This window comes from Arvicanthis niloticus, chromosome 3 (genome assembly GCF_011762505.2).
Source record: "Arvicanthis niloticus isolate mArvNil1 chromosome 3, mArvNil1.pat.X, whole genome shotgun sequence".
NCBI lineage: Eukaryota > Metazoa > Chordata > Mammalia > Rodentia > Muridae > Arvicanthis > Arvicanthis niloticus.
The window spans coordinates 84,579,222-84,601,156 of record NC_047660.1 but is presented as its reverse complement, the minus strand read 5'-3'; the positions used below and the strand labels follow the sequence as shown (position 1 = coordinate 84,601,156).

Here is a 21,935-nt window from a genome sequence, read left to right as displayed (position 1 = left end):
TTCTGAGCTTTACAGATAACGCAAACAACTGTCATGTGACCATTATGCTTTTAATGGAGATATAAAACTTAACAATGCAAAAGAAAGTTTCATATATCATTAGCAATAGTGATTAACTTAAAATTTTTATGTTTTAATAATGTGAATACAGTGTTAGACATCAAAAAAGAGACTAAGTTCCCTGCAACCTAAAATGTTGGAAAGGCTCCTTAAGTTGTTCTTACCTACCAGCTTTATAATACTCAGTGGCTCCTGTGGGGGACATAAGAAAATAGGAGGCTCTTTTCAGCTATGATTTGGAGCTTTAGTAAAGCTGCATGGTAATGTCGCTATGGGACCATAAAATTTTCCAAAAAAAAAAAAAAAAAAAAATTTCCAAAAAGTACTAGCATGGGCATTTTGGAGGCTTAATATTAATAGGTGAAAGCATAGAAAGCAGCTAAGTTATCCTGGAGAATTATAAAAGATAAGTCCTGCTACTCTCCTGCAGACATAAATAACTCAAGGATGTCAGTTCTGTGAAGTTTCAATGAAACACTCCAAGGCACAAGTGTTGAGCACAGCCTGTTAATCAAGATGTCACTGCACTGTACTTTTGGAGGTTCAGGATGCTGTGCTTGAAGTGACAGGACATTGACTTTATCCCTAGTTAAGAGCACCAGGTGTCAAGCTCAGCTTCCATACACAGGATGCACCAATAAATCCTTAGGATGATGAGTGTGGTTCAGGTACTACATTCCTAACACATTTTACGTTTCTGCTTTAGTTGGCCTAGAGCTCTTTAGTTAAAGCCAAGGTTTAGGACTTTAAGGGCTCTGACTGCCCTAAGAGTGGTCTTGAAACAGTAAGAGTCAGAGCTCACTGGAGACTTGGAAAGAAAGAAAGGCAACAATTGTAGTAGCTTAATTTCTTTCAACTGAGAAATGTTAGAAATGACAATATCTAATGAGTATCAAAATTTGCAATACAATGTAACTAATAGACATTTAGTAGGGAAAAATATACTGTGTTAGCAAGGTTAACTATTTGTGTGAAATAGTCTATATAATCAACTGAACAGAAAAAAAAGTTTCAAATCACTAGAAGCCTGTAACAAGAAAAACAGCCAAAAGACAATGTTAGAGAACTTTACTAACTTGAACACATCAACACACTTGATATAGAAATATTTCACGTTTAAAACTAGTGTTTGCTAAAGAAGCTGGTAAAGGCCTGTGTACCAAGATGTGGTTTCTAGTGTGAGAGTCGATCAAGTTACTGCTTCCATAAGAATGAATCACCTTCACTTCAAGCCTCTTTCACAGACTCAACTCAACGTTTATGATTTCTGTTTACTAGTTCAGAACTAAGCAGGAGAGAAACTAAGCTGACTAGTCAGGCCTGGAATGCACAATGGTTTGGCAAGTTGCGATCACTCAGCTCAAGGATGTGTGATAATCTGCAGGAAAGTTGCCCAATTCTAGTAGTCCATTCCTTCACATCTGTAAAGAAAGACACAGAAATTTCAGTTCACTGCTGACAGCAAAATTCTTCCCACTGTGAAATAGACTCAAGTCTTAAGCTACCACAAGCCATGAAGGGATAAAAAAATTATGGGCATTTAAAAGATTGAAAAGGATGATAAAGTTCAAGTGTTATTTTTAGTTTATTATATGATGCACATGGGGGCATGTGTACTATATATGGTGTAGGTAGGGAGGGCAAAGGATAATTCTGTGGAATGAGTTTTAATGGGTTCTAGGAATTGAACTCAGATATCAGGCATTTTATTTTGCTAACACAATTACATTAAATTTAAGAGACTTCTATTCATGTACAAATTAACAGGAATATTAACATAAGTTGGTAAGAAGAAGAAACATTTATAAGCCACTATGGTAACAACACTGATGTAGGTACCTACCTGTAGAGGAGTTCTGTACAGCCATTTGTCTTTGTCAACTTTAAGCTGCATACAGGCAAAGAGATCACAAACTGCTGGGAGGCCATAACAGTCTGGGCGAAAGTTACGTTCTTCTTGTAGGGGTGAATTAAGAAATACTTCCTGCAAGAAGATAAAAAAGATGACTACTGGGAGGCATGGGACTAAACTCCCAATCAAAAGGTAAAGAACAGTGTAAGTATTAATTTTTTTAAGAACAAAAGTACCAACTGTTGCAACAAAACAGGTAGGACTTTCTTTACTACAGCATGAATGCTAAGGACCTGGGAAATTCACAAAAAATGCAGCTAGTTGTAAGTTATTGTGACTTGAGAAAATTATTACCTCACCCAAATTTAGCAGTAATGAAATGGGCAAGATTTGGTCTCTGCTCACCTGTGCCTTCTTTCGAAGCAGCCACTTATCTTCCCCAGAGGAGAACTGGCTGAGATTTCCCACTTTCTTTCCTGGTAAGACCCAGTCAGCAGTGTTAAAAGGACACCAGGAAGTGGTCATGGGGCTTTTAAGCATTTCTTTGCCAGCTTTCTCCTCCATACTAGGCACTTCCTTAGGGGCTCCTTTGCATGGAGGCCCAATAAGCCACTCTGACAAGGAACTATTCCTTATGGCTTGAAAGGAATCAGCAATTCTAGCAGGAGCCATAGCCTTAGATGCCTTAGTTTGTTCAGTTAGCTCATTTCTGGAAGGGCAGAGCCACAGACTCAGGGACTCTTTGTGTTTCTCAGGCTCAGATTTGGGTTCCATGGGCATTCCATTCTTGTCCTTTCCTTCCTTCTTCAGAAGCCATTTATACATCGCTTCCTTCTCACAGTTGTCATCACACACACACTCTGCAAAACTGGTACAGGGCTCATTGGCTTTGCATACTTCCTCTACTTTACACGTGTCCTGATGGTTCTGGACAAGCCAGCTCTCAGTGATTACGCTGGGGACCGGCAGTAATTTTTTGGCCTCCAAGTGGTCATTCAGGCATTTCAGATTGCCCAGGTTCTCAATCTCCACACCTCTTGGCTGGTTACCTTGACAGTTGGTACAGGAGTCAGGCTTGACAAGCCAATCACTCACATTGTAGGGCTCTCTGAACACCTGAAATAAGAGTTTAAACTTCTCGCTGCTTTCACAGCTGCTGTTCACAGGCTTCTCCAGTTCACAGGGTTCCTGAGGAGTCACCAACCAATCAGACAGGTCCAGCTCATCATGATCGAGGAGCTCCACATCTTCAGCCTTTTCAACTTCAGTGGAGAAAGAACTGGTGCTACAATGGCTGTTACATTTTGAGGAACTTGGTTTTCCAGGAATTTCTTGTTGATGACTGTTAAGAAGCCAGTTTTCTAAGCCCTTCAGATTACCCAAGGCATCGCTGAAGAAACTGCGGCTTCTGACAGAAGTCTATAAAAAGAAGTACCCAAAATTCATGTTTAATTTCCTGAAAAAATAAAAATACTAAAACTTTTCAATGAAAATTGTAATCTTTTCAAAGTATGAAATTGAAACTAAAAGTATTTGGAGCATTGTATTAGATTTTATAAGATGAAACTAGTATTCTTGGTATAATGCTGTATGATAGGACAGACACAAAGTCTAACAAAAATACTCAACTGCTTCAAAAGCAAAATTGATACTCTGAAAAAATCAAAGAAACTTGAAAACAACTACCGCTATTGGAGAGGTTTGGTGGTTAGCAGTTTGAGTGAGAATGGCTACATAGGATCATATATTTGAATGTTTGGTTTCCAGGTGGTAAGCTGTTTAGAAAGAACTAGGACCTGTGGTGTTGGAGGAGATGTATCACTGGGTGTGGGCTTTTGAGATTTCAAAAGCCCATGCCAGGTCCAGTGTCTTTTCTGTCTCTCTTTTCTGTATCTCCAGCTAGCAGATAATGTAAACTCTCAACTGCAGGCCAGCACCATGCTGCCTGCTGCCACACTTCCTGCCATAATGATTCATGAACTCACCCTCTGACATTTTAAGCAAGTATCCACTTAAATATTTTCTTTTATAAGTTGCTTTGGACCTGGTTTCTCTTCGCAGCATATAGAAAAAAGTAAGACAGTGGTGAATACTCCACTTATCAACCAACTGCTAACTTCCTAGAAAGCCAAACTGGCACAATGTATCAAAAAGTCAAAAGGGTAGGTAGGCAGAATAGTAACCTAGGAATTCAATTTATAGGAATTTACTCCCAAGAACTAATAGCTCCTAAATATTTAGGGAATAGAATCTTAAGTTTCAGCCAACTGAATTGTATGTAATCAAACATTATACACTTGCCAAAATGAAATACAGAATGATTGTTTTGTTTTGCTTTAAGATAGAATTTCTCTGTGTAGCCCTGGCTGTATTGGAACTTGCTCTGCAGACCAGGCTGGCCCTGAACTCATAACTGCCTCTGCCTCCCAAGTGCTTGGGATTAAAGGTGTGTGCCACCACCACCTGGCAAAAATGATTTTTAATTATATGCATGTACAGAAAAATGCTGTAAACAAAAATATTTTTTAATGATTTTTTAGCCATGTATACAAAGCTTGAGTGACTCTTTTAAGATTGATTTATTTATTTTATGTATGTGAGTGCATTGTCACTGTCTTTAGACACACCAGAAGAGGGCATCAGATCCCAACAAAAATATCTTGATGTCGTCATTTCACTTAGGATTATGAATTTGTATGTTTCAAGATTTTTTCCTAAACTTCCTACCTATAGTGAAGTAATTTCACTATTGTAATTAAAAATTTTAAAACATGTATGCTAAAAACCACAAATTACTGTTAACCCAATCTACCTCAGAAATAATAAAGGCAGCCACACACCTGACTACTCTCTGACATCTGTTTTGGGATGAGCCAGTCCTGTGGGTTGGTACTGGGTACATAAGGAGCCTGAGGACCAGTCGCAGGTTTGCTTACAAGAAGCCACTCACTGAGAGAGACAGCTGTGCCACTGGATGCTGACTTCTTGAAGCCATGAAAAAAAGAAAAAGAAACAGTTTCATAACAAGGCAGTATCAAATGCAAGAGAAAACTTATCAGAAACAGAAACCCGTACTCTAACCTAGTGTTACCACTAACCTTAAAACTTCCCCAAACTCAATTTAAAAAATTTCTCTTACTGGGCTGGTGAGATGGGATTAGTGGTGAGGGCACCTGCCACCAAGCATGATTGACCTGAGTTTAATCCACTGGATCTACATGGTCCTCTGACCTCCACACATGCAGTGTGGTGTGTGCATCTCACTATACATAAACACAAATATAATTTTTAAAATTTATTGTGTGAGAGGGCACACATGCTATGGCATGTGTCAAAGGTCAACTTTGTGGATTTGGGTCTCTTCCCTTTACATAGGTTCCACAGATTGAACTCAGGTAACCTGCAGGGTTAAGCCTTTACTAAACCCTGAGCCATCATCCTACCAGTCCCAATTTCCACAGTTACAAAACAAGACCAGGTGTGGTGGTGCACACCTACAGTCTAGCACTCTGGGAGGCCAAGGCAGGAGGTTTCCACATTGAAGCCAGTTTGTACTATATAACTACTAAATCAGATTGAGGTAGACAGTCTGAGTGCTAGAGTTCTCAACTTGGATGTCTTCAATCTTTTATTCAATTGCTTATTTTTTGTTTGTTTGTTTTTTTGGGGGGGTCGGGGGTTGTTGGGTTTTTCAAGACAGGGTTTCTCTGTATAGCCCGGGCTGTCCTGGAACTCACTCTCTAGACCAGGCTGGCCTTAAACTCAGAAATCCACCTGCCTCTGCCTCCCAAGTGCTGGGACTAAAGGTGTGCGCCACCACTGCCCGGCTCAATCTATAAAACTTAAAAATTTATAAAACTAAATTTCTATTTGACATTCTATGTTTTGAGAGAGGCAATCAAGTAAATAATTTTCACAAATAAAAAAAGTAGTTATCAAGACACAAAAGAATTCATAATGTAATGACTGAGTTACCAGAAACAAAACTGCAGTTTACCTGCTCTGGCGCCTGGATACACCCTCTTTTCTCTAGGAAAGGTCCAATACTTGAAGAGCTGGTATGAGCCATCAAATGTTCAGGAATTTGCTATAAGAAGAAGAGAATTGTGTTCTTTGTACTGTGTTATTTACTACCAAAAAAAGTGATAGCATAATCCTAAATTTCAAGATAATTAAACAAAGCATTCTATTTTCACTAACGTACTATTCACTGTAAATCCAATGGCCTATAAGGTTTGAATTATCTACGTCATCGTAAGATATCTTCCCTATACTTAGCAGTACCTCGATTTAAAACAAGACCCATGAGACTATATTTGACTGTCCAAATCTTTAACATGTATGTTTAAATGTGTCAAAATATTTTTGAAGACAGAAGATGAGATCCAAGTATTCTCAGTGAGTCAGCAAGAGTCTCCAAACTGCCGACAATTCCGTCTAGATGTAGGTTCTAAAGGCCACCGCCTCTAGCAAGCCACCGTCCATGAGGTCAGAGACTTGAAAAGTGCCCTAGGAAACAGCTGAAATTAACATTACTTACAATGGTCTTGAGGGATCCAAATGTGGTGATGGTCTGGCGCAGAGCAGACGTATCTGCTTCAAAGAGTAGGACAGTTGAATCTTCAGGCTTGAGGGCCAAACTTCCCAGTCTACCAAAATGATAAAATGTAGGTATTTTTCAAGGAATATCAGTATCAGCAAATGTAACATTAAATATAAATGTAGGATGGTTTTACACAAGAATACAAAATTGAGTTAAACCCAACACATACAATGAGCTACAAATGACTTGCTTTTATACCTACTAGTATAGACCAGTGTCAAAACAAGTAAAATGTCTTTACCTCTCCAAGCACAGAGAGACTTGATTGGCAAGATCTTTGTTCTGGGTATACTCCAGTTGATGAATAAGACAATTGAATTGGCCCATTAGCTACAAGAAAAATGCAAACATCTAGCCACAAAGATATTAAAAGTACCAGGAATATTCAAACTAATAAAAAACATTTTAGATTGAACTTTTTTATATGACATAATAATACAAGGCAGAGAAAAAAAAATTCACCAGGATCTAGAAGGCATACTCAAACAGTCACCTTACCCAATATAGCTGCTGGGCTTGTTGCTGCAGTGTCTCCTCTTTAAGCTGATAGATGAGATCCACCTGTTCATTGAGCCACACCTCACGGCTCCGAAGGCATTCCAGGTGGCGACTTATGCAGCTGTGAATCTGAGCTTTTACCTAGGAAATGCATGGTAGCATAAACTAGTGTTATAAGCCAAAGAATGACAATTCCCATAAAATGCTCATGTTCTTTAACTTTTGAGGGTCAGAAATCCTTTATTATTCACTGACCACTATGAAGGGTCTCCCCTTTTCAACATATACTCAAAAATTTGCCTATAATTTCAGTGATCCCACGAAGTCCTATGAATCCTAGTTAAAAAAAAAATCCAAGCCAAAAAGCATACCTAACTTCTAAACTCCTTTACTCCTCCTCCTGAGAGGATCAGGCTTATCTGGGGTATCAGCAATCAAAAGAAAAAGATATGCCAGGGATACTAATTCCCCTCAGCTTTCCCTGTAACTTTAAAATATAGTCTTACAAAATTTATCATTGATAAACTTGGTGGTGCACACCTTTAATCCCAGTATTAGAGAGACATGCAGGCTGATCTCTGTAAATTAGAGGTCAGCCTGGTCTACAGAGCAAGTTCCAGGACAGCCAGGGCCTACACAGAGAAACCCTGTCTGGTTGGGGGTTAGGGGGTGGGGGTGAGGGGGATATGCTAGCTAGTCTGTCCTTTTCCCACATGTACAAAATAAACAGTCCTTTAGAGTAAGTTAGAAAGCAAGGAGACCAACCAATAGTTTTAGTGGTTTAATTATAAACTATAATTAATTATTGTTTGTAATTAATTAATGTATTATAATTTAGATTACTTATAAACTAACATTCCTAAGAATGTATATAGCGATTCACATTTTATCTATATACAAACATATTGAGGGAAAGATCCAAATCATCTATAAATCATATGGGCACCCACATAAGTATATCATCAAAGTTCCCCTTTGGAAAAAAAATTGTTTTCTAAGTTATATACAACTTGAAGCACTCGCCAGCAGAATGCTATAAGAACTAATAAATTTCATTCTGACATGCAAAGTGACAGTCATTTAGAGACTACACCACTTAAAATCATGTTACCAATAAGTTAAATTAAGTGGGCACATAATGAAGTGACATGTTTTACCCTGAGCATTATGGCACATGCCTTTACTTTAACTAAGTCCAGCACCCAGGGAAGCAGAGGCAGGTAAATCTCTGAGAATTCCAATCAGAACTATGTAGAGAGACCCTGCCTCAATAAACAAACAAACAAACAAACACAGCTAGGCAGAATGCTGCCTATTCTGTTACTTTGTATGACTAGGTACAAGAACCACAGAAAGGAGTAATTAAAGCCGTGTGTAAATGGCATCCTACAATTTGATTCTCAGATTCTTCCAGCAGGACTTATTCCCTGTGAGATCAAAAGCTCCAACACACCAGGCAGAGGATTAGGGCTAAAACCATTCAGGATATGGGATCAAACTTTCTGGGTGGCACTGACAAGGCCTTTGCTGTGCTCTAACCAGCCTTGTGCTACAGCCAGACCAAGAAAAACACACAGCATACCTCTCGTAAATTATCTTTAATTTGCTGTTCAGCCCGGAGTACTCCACCAATAGCAAGCTCCAGCTCCCTCCTTGCATCACTGCACCTCAAAAGTGTTTCTCTATTACTGTAGCAGCCACTCTGTTCCAGGGATGTGTTCATTCTGCTCACTGTTCCTTTAAAAGAAAGAAAGAAATCCAAATAGCACCATAATTACATCCCCAAGCCATCTTTCAATCATGGCCCAAAGGTTTCTCCAATCAGCTCTCATTACTAACACTTTTGGTGATTCCAACACATGTATTCTTAATACATATTGCCTCCCTTCCTCACCAACCTATTTCTGCTAGAAAAGTTTAGATGGAGAGGAGGCACGCCTTTAATCCTAGCACTTGGGAGGCAGAGGCAGACAGATCTCAGTGAGTTTGAGGCCAGCCTGGTCTACAGAGAGAGTTCCAGGACAGCCAAGGTTCCAGAAACCTTATCTCAAAAAAACAAAAGAAAGGAGGGAGGGAGGGAGGGAGGGAATTCTGATTATTTTATTTAAGGACAATCTACACGTGAACATATATATCTGAGAAAAATACACTAGTGGCCCTGAATTAGCAGGACACATGCTAGTGAAAATGTCGGAAGAATATTAAGCCATGTTTGATACTTCCAGGGTGTAATCCCAGCACAGGTGGGGGAGGAGATCATGGCTGGCAGGACTACATAGCACTGGTTTTGAGACCCTGTATCAAAAAACAACAAAACTAAAACAAAACAACTAATCATTAATAAGTTTCGGGACTACAGATGTGGCTCAGTGTAGAAGTAACTCTCTTAACACCTATGATTCCCTGGGTTTTATCCCTATCACTGCAAAATAATAATGACAATAAAAATGGACTTGAGATATTAAAAAGATATAAAGCTAATTGTTCTGGTTCTGATTCTGTCATGGGTTTTTGCCTGTATGGTGATAAAGTACATAAAAATGTATTTGATAGTAAAAGTATAAAATCCAATGTAAAACTACATTGCTTTCAGAATTGCTATTCAAAACTGTTCACTAAAAATAATACAGACTTTTAATCTGGTTATGGATATTTGCAAGTATTCTTACAGTAAAGTTTATAAAGATATTTTTAAAAGAATGAAAATGTCTTTGCTAGCACACTTGAAGTCATAAAGCACTTATATCTGCAGACTAGGATGAAGCTGTATGGGAGGAGCCATGATTACTTTGAAAACCATCTGCTGACAGTAATTTGATAGAGCTTTAGTTAAACACTGCTCAGAGTTGGATTCTAAGGCAGAAAAGTTAAAATGTTATCACAGGAGCTTAGAGTGCTCAGCAGGTAAGAGTGTTGTTTCAGAGAGGACGGAGTTCAGTCCTCAGCACCCACCTAGGCGGCTTACAACTCCAGGAGAGCTAACATCCCTCTCTGGCCACCATGGGTACCCACATAACAACGGGACAGACACACAAAAATACTTTTTTAACAGACAATATTATAGCTAGTAAGCTATATCTAACAAAACAATTCCATGTAATTAAGATATAAAAGATTTCTAAAAAAGAATTTCCTGTGAGTGAGTACCCTGAGTTCTCTAACAGAAGTGGGAGAAAAGCACAAATGGAAGGAGAAGCATGTGATAGAATTAGATGAACAAAAAGAAGAGTGTCACAAAGTGAAGTGAAGTATACAAAGTTCATTGGAAAGACAACCGAGTTTGTCTTGGACAGATTTAGAATTAAGATATAAACACAGGATGCCTAGCATGCATGGAGACCTTGGTTCAATCCTTAGCACTATAGAGCCCAGGCATGGAGGTGCATGCCTGGAACCCTTGTACTCCTAAGACAGAGAGAGGAAGATTAAAAATTAAAGGTCATCTGATTACCCATCTTCAGCTATACAGTAAGTAAAGCCAGTCATAGTCATAGCCCAAGAGGTCACCAGGCTTGTGTGGAGTGGTTTGTTTGTTAGCTTGTTTGTTTAATTACTGGGATTAAAAATTCGAAGGGCAGATGTTAAAAAACAACATAGATCTGTGACAAAAACAGATTCCAAAACTATTTCTATGTAGCTTTAAACCTAATAAAGCAAAAATAACTTGTTTACATTGAAGGGTAAGGACAGCTAGAAAAGAATTAATTAAAAGAAATAAATAAAAGATGGAGACGGTTGTTGAAGGCAAATTCTGACTTGGTACTACTGTACTGGATATTGGGAAATTTTAATATATGTGTTATTTGAATGCATTTGTCACAAGGCTACTTGGTCCTTTGATTATTAGGCTGAAAATTATTTCTGAGTAACATGCTATGGAGACATTTAGAAAAAGGGAAAGAGGCCTCAAAACCATGGAGGGTGGAAGGGGAACATGTCTAAACAGGAAGGCTGTTTGGCCTAGATAAGCAACTCTGGGAGGACATGATTACAACTCTCCAACATTTGGAGACCTGTCTAATAGAATCGGACTTCAGAATAGCTCCAAGGAGGGGACTGTCTTAACAAACTTCCTAAAAGTCCTGAAGGCAATGACTTCAAAGAAGCCTGCTTTGGTCTCTGTAGCAGCATCCAGCTCAATGAATGGAGTCACAATGGCTAGCTGCCCATTTGAGGCAAAGCAGCATTTTGGACTGGTGTTGACAAAATCCTCAAGACAGGGTTTACATCAGGCTGAAAGCTGGACAGAAGCAATACTGAATTCTCACCCTTGGAAATAAACTAGGGGCCTGGAGAGGTGGCTAGGCAGTTAAATGCACTGGTTGCTCTTCCAGAGACAGTTTTCTAGCATCCACAGGGTGGCTCACAACCATCTATAGGTACAGTCTTGGGAGGGTCCTCAGACACCAGCCATGAAAGTGGTACAGAGTCGTAAATGCAGACAAAACACCCATACACATGAAATAGTTTTAAAAGAAAGAAACTAACTAACTAACTAACTAGTAGAAAGATAAAGCTCAACAGGCGTTCTTATCCCCTTCAGCAAGGACTCACAGATGGAGCAACTTCTGAGTTCCTACCGAATACTCAAAGTTCGGTAAATTTTCTAACTTCCCACTTGCTAATTCTGTTACCTCAGTATGTTTACCCACAATGAACTACAGAAGAAAGAGCTTCCTCAATCACATTTGTCAAAAGCCCTGTGGAATTTTTCCTAATCCTGGAAACAGCAGCTGTATTAATTTGTTTCCATCTCATATTATAAGTGGGCTTCAAATGCCGGGCGGTGGTGGTGCACGCCTTTAATCCCAGCACTTGGGAGGCAGAGGCAGGTGGATTTCTGAGTTCGAGGCCAGCCTGGTCTACAGAGCAAGTTCCAGGGCAGCCAGATCTACACAGAGAAACCCTGTCTCGGGGGGGAAAAAAAAAAGGTAAGTGGGCTTCAAGCGTACTGGGCACACAGTGTAGGGTCTTTGAAAACACCCTGCCAACACAGCAATATTGGAAGGTTCAGAATGCTGAGTGTCACCCATTACCACAGACTGTTCCACACTGCCCTCAAGTTAGCCATGCATGGCCTATGTAACTATTTTCCCAACTGTCTTCACCTGTGTCAAACATCCTAAGTCCTTACTTGTGTGGAATGCTAAAATGCCTGACACCATGAAATTTTTAATTAAAATTCTGCTTTACAATGCGAAACCCCCTACAATTCTAGATAAGCCAGAAACACTCAAATATAAGTAGAGCAGACTGTATCACTAGATCCTTAACAGTAATCCTTAAAATCCAATTACAAGCATGTTCCCAGGAGTGGACACAGACAAAACAAATAGTGGCTCATGGCAGATCTCAGCATTCAGGAGGCTAAGGCAAAACTGCATAGAGTTCAAATCCAGTCTGAGTTACATAGTGAAGTCTAAAACATCCTGGGCTACAAGATGAGACTGTCTCAACAAAATAAAAAATCCTAGTTGATTTTATCCTATCAGCAATGAGAAGCTATAAAATTGATTTTTACTATATTGTTACCCACTTTTTTCAACTTAAAATGGGCACTATCTTTCAAAAAGGAAGTCATCTTGTTAAAATTCCCAATCCTATCTCAGCCTCCCAACACCTTGGATTACAGGCTTGTGCCACAACTCTGTACCAAGTTTTAGAGTACTGGAGAAATGTGAAAGAAATATACCCAATCCTCAAGCATCACAACCCCCGCTCCTCCAAAAATGCCAGCAAGTTGGAAGGGGTAGTATCTATATGCAGCACACATATCTAGTGATTAAGTCCAAAGACCTTTGAGCCAGTATTGAGCAACAAACCACAAACTAAAGATAACTTCATATCATATGCTTTAACCATAAGATTTCCAAAAAGCTGTAATTCTCATGATTCACACTAACCACAAACTGAAAGATGGAAAAGCTTACTGGGGGCACAGTAAAGTGTTTAGCATGCTCGAGGTCCTGAGTTCAACTCTCAACAACAATAATATAATTAAATAAAGCCTTTGCTATTTTAATACAGGACCTACAGTTCATACATGAAGCCAAAGGACTACATAGTATAAATGACATATACATACATACATTGTGTGTGTGTGTGTGTGTGTACAACAATGAGCCTGGAGGTCAGCACAGGTTTTGTTTGCATAGACTATATGCACAATGAGTGCACCTTCTACCTTAGAGGCCAAAAGGCAACAGATCCCTGGAACTGGAGTTACAGGTGGTTGAACCACATGAGTGCTGGGAACCAACCTAGTGCTCTCATATGCTGAACCAGCTCTCCAGCCCTAAATGGCCCTTTTAAAGAGTCACAACCACAAGGGGTGAGCGTTGGATTTAGAACAAGGGTTCTCAAGGGTACTATAACCCATGAATTATGTTTGCCAAAATCAGAGTTTCAGATTAATGTTTTCAAGATTTTAGTATTAATTTCCACAAAAAGTCTCAATACATTTTATAGTCCTTGACAAATTATAAGCTGTGTTCCAGAACCATCTCCCTTGAACTGCAACTACAAAAACAGGCAGCACTGTCACAATACGCTCAAAATAATCAAACTATTACCAAGTAAAAGTGTCAAGCTGGAAGAATGGAAGAAGAGAACCTTTGGTTCCAGCATGTATATGTAATCATAACCACTCCGGGCTTTAGCTGTTGACTGGATATAGGTTTTAAATTAGATTATCTTTTTTTTTTTTTTTTTTAATTTAATGCAGGGACTCACCAAGTAGACCAAGCCTGCCTCTGCTTCTGGAGTGCTGAAATTAAAAGCGGGGTGCCACTTCCCCTGGCTAGAATAAATAATCTCTTAATGCTAGCCTCCAGCTCTCATTCTGTGTCAGCTTGCTCTCTGCCTCCAAAAAATGCCCTCCACTTTTTACTGATTTTCCTGGCAGGTGAGACAATGAAGTCAAGAGGCCATAAGAAAACAACAGGACACACACAAATATATCTTAAAATACTGTCAACTGAGTTATGTTTGAAGAGACAACCTACATGAGACCGTTTGTACAAACTTGGAGTGAAAAAGCTACCAATTTAGTAAAAGTAAATGGTATTTCGCAGTTTTACCTTGAGCCATTACTTGACTTCACTTGCTGTTTCTTCTCTTGGTGAAAAGGGGATTTTTAATCATAGCACATTATCTCAAAGAGTATACAGATCTTAAGTTAGGTCCAGTTCAAATTCTTTACCCTCCACAGCGCTCTAGTTTGCATTCACAAGTACACAAGTAGCTACTAGGTAGGCCCTGCACATAAACCCTAAGCAGTAACTGGAAAAAAAAAAAAAAAAAAAAAAAAAAACGGCTGCAAAATTCTGCCACCCAATGACAAAACTAAGTAAAGTTTTTGTTTCAAAAACTAAAAACCGAACGGTAAAATTAAGCTAGAGTACCAGTGACTCAAACAGCTTTCTAGACTTCCCGTTGCCCTTTCTAGGAGCGGCTGGTGAAATCGGTCTCCCAGGGCTTCCCGCACGCATGCGCAGTCTAACTCAGGTTGTACACTTACCGGGTACTCTGGCCCCGCGACGAAAACTGCTGCGTGAACCCGCTCGACGGCCTTTATACCCTACCGGCCAGTCTGCCCCGCCCTGCGAGCGTCACGCTTCCCCTCCCCCTCCACAAACACACCTGCTACTCCGCCCACCCCTGGGCCTCCGTGGACGCTAGGCCTTCAGCAGCCCCTCCCCAGGGCCCAGCCGCGGTCCAGAGGTCTCAGCAGCAAGTCACTAACTACAGAGAACAAGCGGGGCCCGCAGACTGACCGCGATAACGGTCCAGCTTCCGGTTGGGGTTCTCTCCAGAACTATTTTGATTTTGTTAGTTAGGAGATTTCTAATTTTTTGCGCTTAGAAAATCTTTTACTGGCTGGATGGCAGAGGCAAGCTCTGTGAGTTTTAAAGACCAGCCTGGTCTAGATCGCTAGTTCCAGATTGCTGGAGCTACACAGTGAAACCCTAGGATGGGGGAGCGGAGGGGGGAGGGGAAAAAAACAGAAAACTCTTGCTGCGTTGTTAAGGCTGGCCTCCGGCAGTGCCAGGGGTTCCAGAGAGCAGAGACTGGCAGATACAAAGGTGGGGTGGGGGGTGGGGGGTGGGGAGCCAGGACACAGAAAGAGAAACAGGCCCCTCACCCCAGGATCTACTTTACATTTCCTGTCTGCTGAGAATAAAGAAACTTCAAATACACGATAAAACAGAAACTGCCAACAGAGATGGAGTTTGTTTTCCTAAAGGCATTTCAGAAAAGATTATCAGAAACAACCAACTGCCAAAGCGGTGGTGCTCAAACCTGGAATCTAAACAGTTAAGAGGAAATCGGATCAAGAGTTAAAGGCAAGCACAGCCACAGAAGAACTCAAGGTTGGTCCGGGACTCCTGACACACTTCAAAGAATACAAATTAACAAAAGCCCTATGCTTGTTTGAGGCTAGCACGTCCTGACCTGGAGTAGAACTGTATTAACTCTTCTCATCCCTAGCCCCCAACAACACACCTCATAGAACCACCACACTGTCATTTACAAACACTAATTCTTTAAACCAGCTTTTATTTTTTTTAAATGTTTGAACTTTACTCAACTTTTAAACCTTGCTTAATCTTTAAACTTCGCTGTAAATCACTTTTGAACAATGCAGCATAAATCACGGTAAAGACATGTACGTGCAAAACTCTAAAGCAGCCTTTCTTTACCTATGCCTTTGATGTCTACTGCCAGAACAGAAGGCTGGACATCTCTTATCTCTACTTAATAAACTCATTAACTTGGCTTCACTCAAACTAGTTAGAACATTCTATCCTGAGGTGTGGCCAGGATCCAGCCTTACAGAGTGGAGGGAAGGGCATGTGAGCTGACTTAGGACACTGGGGGTAGTTACAATTACTAGTATGAGCTACATCAGACACTTATTTTCTATGCTTATAAAGTGACTATATGCATATAAAGTGACTGTGTGGACATTAAGAGTAAAGCAAAACCATTTGAGAGAAGACTCAAACATCCCAGACACAGCATCAGCTCCTTTATCCTGAAGCGCAGTTTGAGATCCCAATTCAAACATTCATTACAAAAGAAAGACAGAAAACAGCTAGTTCCAGATATCCTGTTTGGACAGCACATTTGGTGAAGATACAAAGACTAGATGAATGAAAAACGTACAGTTCTCTGTACTTCATGACAGTGGCTGGTTCTTAGTCTATTAAATAAAGTATATCTGATGTTAATTAAGCAAGGTAATCCCAGCAGGCTACAGAAGGAGAATCACCTTTGCCATCCTGGGCTAATAATGAATTGAAAGCAAGCCTATATACACCAAGACCCTGTCCAAAGGAAAAGGAGCACAGCTCGTCTGTGTGTGGGACTGCTGTGATTCTTGATGTTTCCATTTAAGTAAACTAAGAAGTCCCTCTTTCCACCCTTTCTGTCTTGTCCAGCTTGGTTCTCCAAGTTCTTTCTGCCAACATGCTATGTTAGTTCCTTCTAGCCATCTGCTTTGCAAGTCACAAGCAACAGAAAGCCTTTCCTGGTCAAACACACCATTCTTCAATATTACCAGCAAATAGAACTGTCATGCTGCCCTCTTGTGCCTACTGTCATCTATATAGGTTTCTCAGTAGGAACCCTCTAACACAAAGGTTCTCAACCTCTCTGATGCTGCCATCCCTGAATATAGTTCCTTCATGTTGTGGTGACCTCCTACCATAAAATTATTTCTGTTGCTATTTCTTAACTGTAATTTTGCTACTGTTAGGAATCATGATATAAATAATTTGTTTTCTGATGCTCTAAAGTGACCCTTACAAAAGGGTCATTGACTTCTCAAAGGGGGTTGAGACTCACAGGTTGAGAATCTATGCTTTAATACATGCCTCTCTTGTTAGGCCTGCTTTCTTACCCTGAGGGCTCTCCCAGCTTTGAACACACAGCACTGTACACATAGCTTGGTATCATCTGTACCTTGGCACTAACAATCCTTTCCACATGCTGTATGTGCAACAGAGTTGGCCTAAATAAGAAAGGTACCCATAGCACTTGTACCAATGCCTGGTCTTGAACTAACCAGTGGTTTAATACATCTTTCATTAATGGATGAATGTGTTAATGATCAAATTCAGAGCAGCTGCAATAAATCATCTTTGTGTTATAAACATAATCAACTTGATGTTGTCCCATTAATGCCTGTAGTATTAACTTAGGAAAATAATTTAGAAGAGGACAATGTTTCTAACATATTTTTCTCCCAATATTGGGGGTACAATGCTGAATTCTGTATATGCTAGACAACACTGTAACTAAGCTATACTCTAGCCCTTAGTTTCTGACAGTTTTATGTAGTTCAAGCTGGTCTTGAATTCAGTAATTTGCCTCTTGGTATGTATACCTTCTGGACTCCCAGAACCCTGGCAACAACACCCAGATTAACTTAATTCCTTGTTTTCAAACAAAACAGAACTAGTGAGGGTGTCTCCACAGAAATAGTCCAGAGTGAGTGCTGAGAAAGGCAGTTTTTAAAACTGCCAGACCCAAAAATCTTAGTTCCACAAACTCAAAATAACAATGGGCTTGTTGGTTAAAATGTGCACTGTATTTACAGCCAACTCAACATTTTCCCCCCTCAGATTTTGCAGTAAGTACCACAGAAATTCCTCTCTAAAGCCTAAGGGACTAGCATTATAGCTAAAACTCAAAACATACCTGACAAATTATTTTGGAAGCTGTAATTGTCCACGTATTAAAAGACTGTGCTTTACTTACTGACAAACAAGCAAAGCCCATTTAACTTACTCACACTAAACCAAAACTGCTCAGTCTGTAGGGCTAGTCCCCAAAAAACATGTTGATTCTACCGCACAATCAAGCCAAGCAAAGCCAACCTGGAGGAAGATGGTCATGAGCACCTGATGAGTCGTTCATGGAGCCAAAAATAGAGTACCTACACAATAATTACTTAGCTCACTTGCCTATGAATCTATCTAATTCAGGGAGAATGTATGACATGCTAGGCTCTGGGGTATACAGACGATAAGCTTACAGTGACATCTGAAACATTAGATCTAACAACCACAGAAGGCAAGCTGAGGACAAAGGATGGCTCCTCTAAGAGACAAGCATAGCAACAGAGTACTACTGGTGACACACCCAAAGCAAAAGTGCTCAACTTAGCAGCTATTATAGGTTTGACAGGGTTAAATAGGATACCGACTGTCACAAGCTTCCAAGCCAAAAAGTCTGAGTCTGGTAGCCTCTTAGCCTTTTGGCTAAGATCTAGCGTAAGTCTAAACCCCTCAGCTGCACCATGTATTTTGAAGGGGCCATTTAAGGTTTATGTAGTCATTCAAGTATTTAAGGTCTTGAACAGAAAGGCACAGTGTCGTTGTCCCTGAGGATACAATGGTGAATCTGCCATTTAGCAGAAATTTTGTGCCACTGGTTCATAGACAACAACAGATTTCTGAAATAAGAGGCACAGGTAAAGAAAGGGTACTTAACAGGCCCAGTGGGTGCTGTAAGTACTGACCGGTGTGTTAACACTGTATGGGCAAGCATCAGAAAGCCAGCTGAGAGATTCTCAAGTACAGAAGGGGTGTGTGCCAGAATCCCCAGGGTTTTATAAGACCCATACACAGATCCCTGAGACACAGCAATCTGCGCTGGTTTGATAAACTGGCCCCGGGAGTTAAGTCCTACACACTTCTAAAACTAGATACAAGATGCTTTGAGAAGCATCTTAGTTCATCTGTAGTTCTGATTGATGATTTTCCACTTTTGAAAATATTTCCTCAAAAGAATAATGTAACTGTAGAGACAGAGATTTAAGTCATCTTCAAACTTCAATCAGGAAACTTTAAATGTCTAAGTTATTTTCTGAAAGACTCAAAGACAAAGACCCAAGGGAGGAGGTAAAAAAAAAAAAAAAAAAAAAAAAGAACTAAATGCAAGGACTGGTAGCAGTGCCAGAAGCTACATATTATCTCACTTATCAGAACAGTTCTTAAGGCTAGTAAATCTTCCAAACAGCAAATCACCTGGGTGTGGTGGCATGCACGTATGTAAACCCAGCAAAGCCACCAGGATTCCTGCAGCCTGTCTCAAACAAGCAAACTAAACAAACCAGGCTGGAGAGATGGCCCAGTGGCTAGCAAAGGGTCAGAGGTCAGTTCTTAGGACCCACATTAGGTGGCTCACAATGGCTTGTAAGGGTATCTGACACTCTTTTAAACAAACAAACAAAAAAAATTCACAGAGCAAATCAAGTGGCTTGAGCAGTACAAATTAATCTCCTTCTGTTTGTCACACAGGGTAAAATCCTTTCCGAGGTTCTGATGTACGAAATGTTACAATGGGGTCCTAACGGAGAACCAAAAGATTTACCTGTTCCAGACACACCCAGCGAAGTAACTCAAAAGCCCTATGACCATATTCCAAATTACCAAGTGAGTGAAAAGCCAAGTCCTTCCCAAAGGACGCCAGGGGGCCAACCAAGCCTTACCTACTCAACAACACTAGCAGGAGAGCTGTGTGCACTGAGGGTCAGATAACTCCAGCCCCTGACTTGTCATTCTTGAGCCATCCTCCCAAGTTCCAGCCTATAGCACTTAGGACTGTACTGGTCCCACCACAAGGGTTAAGTTACATCAGAGCCAGGAGCATGTCCATTTCTTTACATTACTAGACCCTCAATACTCTGTGGATAGATTTTATAAATGTACGCCCGAGCAATGAATCAATGATCCTGCAAGCTCTGTCTTCTCATCAGCAGAGGGGAGGAATCAAACGATTTTCGGGGACTGATGGGAGAAGGAAACGGAACGTTAAGTAACACGGTCAGGACATAGTCGGCCTCCAAAAAAAAACATTCCACCTTGCCAAACCATTAGGAATAGGGGCAAATATGCACTGGGTCAGTAATGGAGAACAGGCCCACTGGGACCAGAGACCCAGACAAGGGACAGAGAAACAAGGCTGTCACCACTGAAAACCCAGAGGACAGTCAGGGCAATGTAAGGAAAGGGATGAAGAGAAGCATCCAGGCTGCAATCGGGGACCAGGAACGGTGCATGTCGACAGGGCAGAGGAGAGGAGACAGGCCCAGCGCTTGGGCATGAAGGAAAAGGCGGCAGCCTCGGGACGAGGGGAGGGAGAGGAGTTCTGGCCTGGCACGACAAGGGGACTGGAAAGGAGTTCACGGCAGACGTGACCTGGGGAAGGGAAAGGCGATTGGAGCCCGTGAGCAGGCAGGTGGGGTGGTGGCCCGGGACCCCGAGAGTCGGGAAGAACTGAGGGTAGGACAGGCCACGGGCCGGAGCGAAGAGGGGCGAAGGGCAAAAGAGGAAGCTCGCCCGCAGGGCTCTCTCGTCCTTACCAGCTGGCAGCGCTTCTTCCGGTGACCCGAGCGGACCTTGGACCGACCCAGACACCTACTCACAGAAGGATCGGGACCCTGAAGACAGAGTTCTCGCGATACTATGGCCTCTCTACCACGCCTCTCGTTAGTGTTCTGACAGTTTCGCGAGATTTCCTTCCGCGCCTGCGCAAAACCTATTTAGGGCTCAACGTGGAGGCGCTAATAATTCTCCCTGCCCTTAATGTGGATCGTTTTCATGCCTATCAGTAAGTCAATTAAATATTTTGAAGATGCTCTAGAGAAATATGCAAGATGAGTCTCTCACACTAAATGCTCTCAGAAGGTAGATTTTATTTAACTCTAACGTTCATATGCAAGAATATATGTCAGAGAACACAAAAGGCCATATATTACATGTCTATTCAAATCAAGGCAAATCCTGTTTTTCAAAAACGTTTTGAATTGACCCACACTAACTACATATCTACGAGGTACAGTGTTAACTTTCAATACGTGTAAACAATCTGTGAGGACTAGATGTGGGTAATTGATATATTTATTATTTCTCCGTATTGATAATACAGAAAATTCTCTCAACTAATTGTTTTTGAAATAGTTAATCTGGGTGTGGTGTCACCCGGCTGCAATCCTAGCATTGGGAGGAGGAAGACGGAGGATGGGAGTTCAAGGCCAGCCTCCACTACTGAGAGTTTGAGAGAAAAGGGAGGCAGAGATATCAGATGATTATTATCAGCATAGTCCTACAGTGTGTAGAATACTAGCTACCATGCCTCCTACCCAATTCTACCCTGGTTAATAGGACAGTCAAATTCTCAAGGACAGACAGGAAAATAGCTGCATAGCAGGCTGGAGAGAAGACTGAGCTGAGTGTTAATTTAATAAGTTTCCTTATGAGGGGACATGAGAGATGGCTCTGCAGTTAAAAGCACTTACTGTTCTTGCAGAGGACCCAGTTTGGTTCCCAGCACCTGCATGATGGCTCACAACCATCGCATAACCCCTAGTTCCAATGCCTTCTGACCTCCAAGGGCACCAGACATGCACACAGTACAAATGTATATGCACAGGCAAAAAGTCAGGCAAATAAAGAAAATAAAATCTTTTGCCTTTGGGGTCTGTGGTGGTTTGAATAAGAATGCCCCTCTTAGGCCTATATGTTTTTTTGTTTGTTTGTTTGTTTGTTTGTTTTTTGGTTTTTCGAGACAGGGTTTCTCTGTGTAGTCCTGGCTGTCCTGGAACTCACTTTGTAGACCAGGCTGGCCTTGAACTCAGAAATCCGCCTGCCTCTGCCTCCCAAGTGCTGGGATTAAAGGCGTGCGCCACCACCACCCGGCAGGCCTATATGTTTAAATGCTTACTGATGAGAAAATGGCTCTACTTAGAAGGTCAGTGTCCTTGTTGGGGTAGATGTGGCTTTTGGGTAGGAAGTATATCACTGGGGGTTGGCTTTGAGGCTTCAGAAGACCAAGCCAGGCCCAGTGTCACTTTCTCCCTGCTGCCTGTTGGTCTGGATGCAGTGCTCTGAGCTACTTCTGCCTGCCATGATG

The 21,935-nt window shown here is 41.1% G+C and overlaps 1 protein-coding gene across 3 annotated transcripts; it reads right to left on the bottom strand.

Moving 5' to 3' along the window:
• Positions 1 to 34: 34 nt before the first annotated feature.
• Ncoa4 (nuclear receptor coactivator 4) lies at positions 35 to 20,525 on the bottom strand. 3 transcript variants are annotated; one of them, XM_034497316.2, is made up of 10 exons: positions 20,386 to 20,525; positions 8,596 to 8,750; positions 7,014 to 7,154; positions 6,757 to 6,845; positions 6,453 to 6,561; positions 5,910 to 5,999; positions 4,753 to 4,896; positions 2,318 to 3,331; positions 1,904 to 2,044; positions 35 to 1,481 (listed from the first exon to the last, which is right to left on the bottom strand). In XM_034497316.2, the coding sequence occupies exons 2-10, from the start codon at positions 8,734 to 8,736 to the stop codon at positions 1,476 to 1,478; spliced, it is 1,875 nt and encodes a 624-aa protein (XP_034353207.1). In that variant the 5' UTR covers positions 8,737 to 8,750; positions 20,386 to 20,525; the 3' UTR covers positions 35 to 1,475. The 3 variants fall into 3 exon arrangements, with proteins under 3 accessions (XP_034353207.1, XP_034353208.1, XP_076787552.1); XM_034497317.2 differs by having other exon boundaries at positions 4,753 to 4,893; XM_076931437.1 differs by lacking the exon at positions 20,386 to 20,525 and adding an exon at positions 14,533 to 14,667.
• Positions 20,526 to 21,935: the final 1,410 nt, after the last annotated feature.

Excerpts from the sequence above, each read along its gene's own strand:
- Ncoa4 (XM_034497316.2), bottom strand. The coding sequence starts at position 8,736 with ATGAACACATCCCTGGAACAGAGTGGCTGCTACAGTAATAGAGAAACA. Across the intron at positions 6,562-6,756 it reads GTCTCTCTGTGCTTGGAGAG|ACTGGGAAGTTTGGCCCTCA; the intron begins GTAAAGACATTT and ends TCATTTTGGTAG. Across the intron at positions 6,000-6,452 it reads TTGGATCCCTCAAGACCATT|CAAATTCCTGAACATTTGAT; the intron begins GTAAGTAATGTT and ends TTCTTCTTATAG.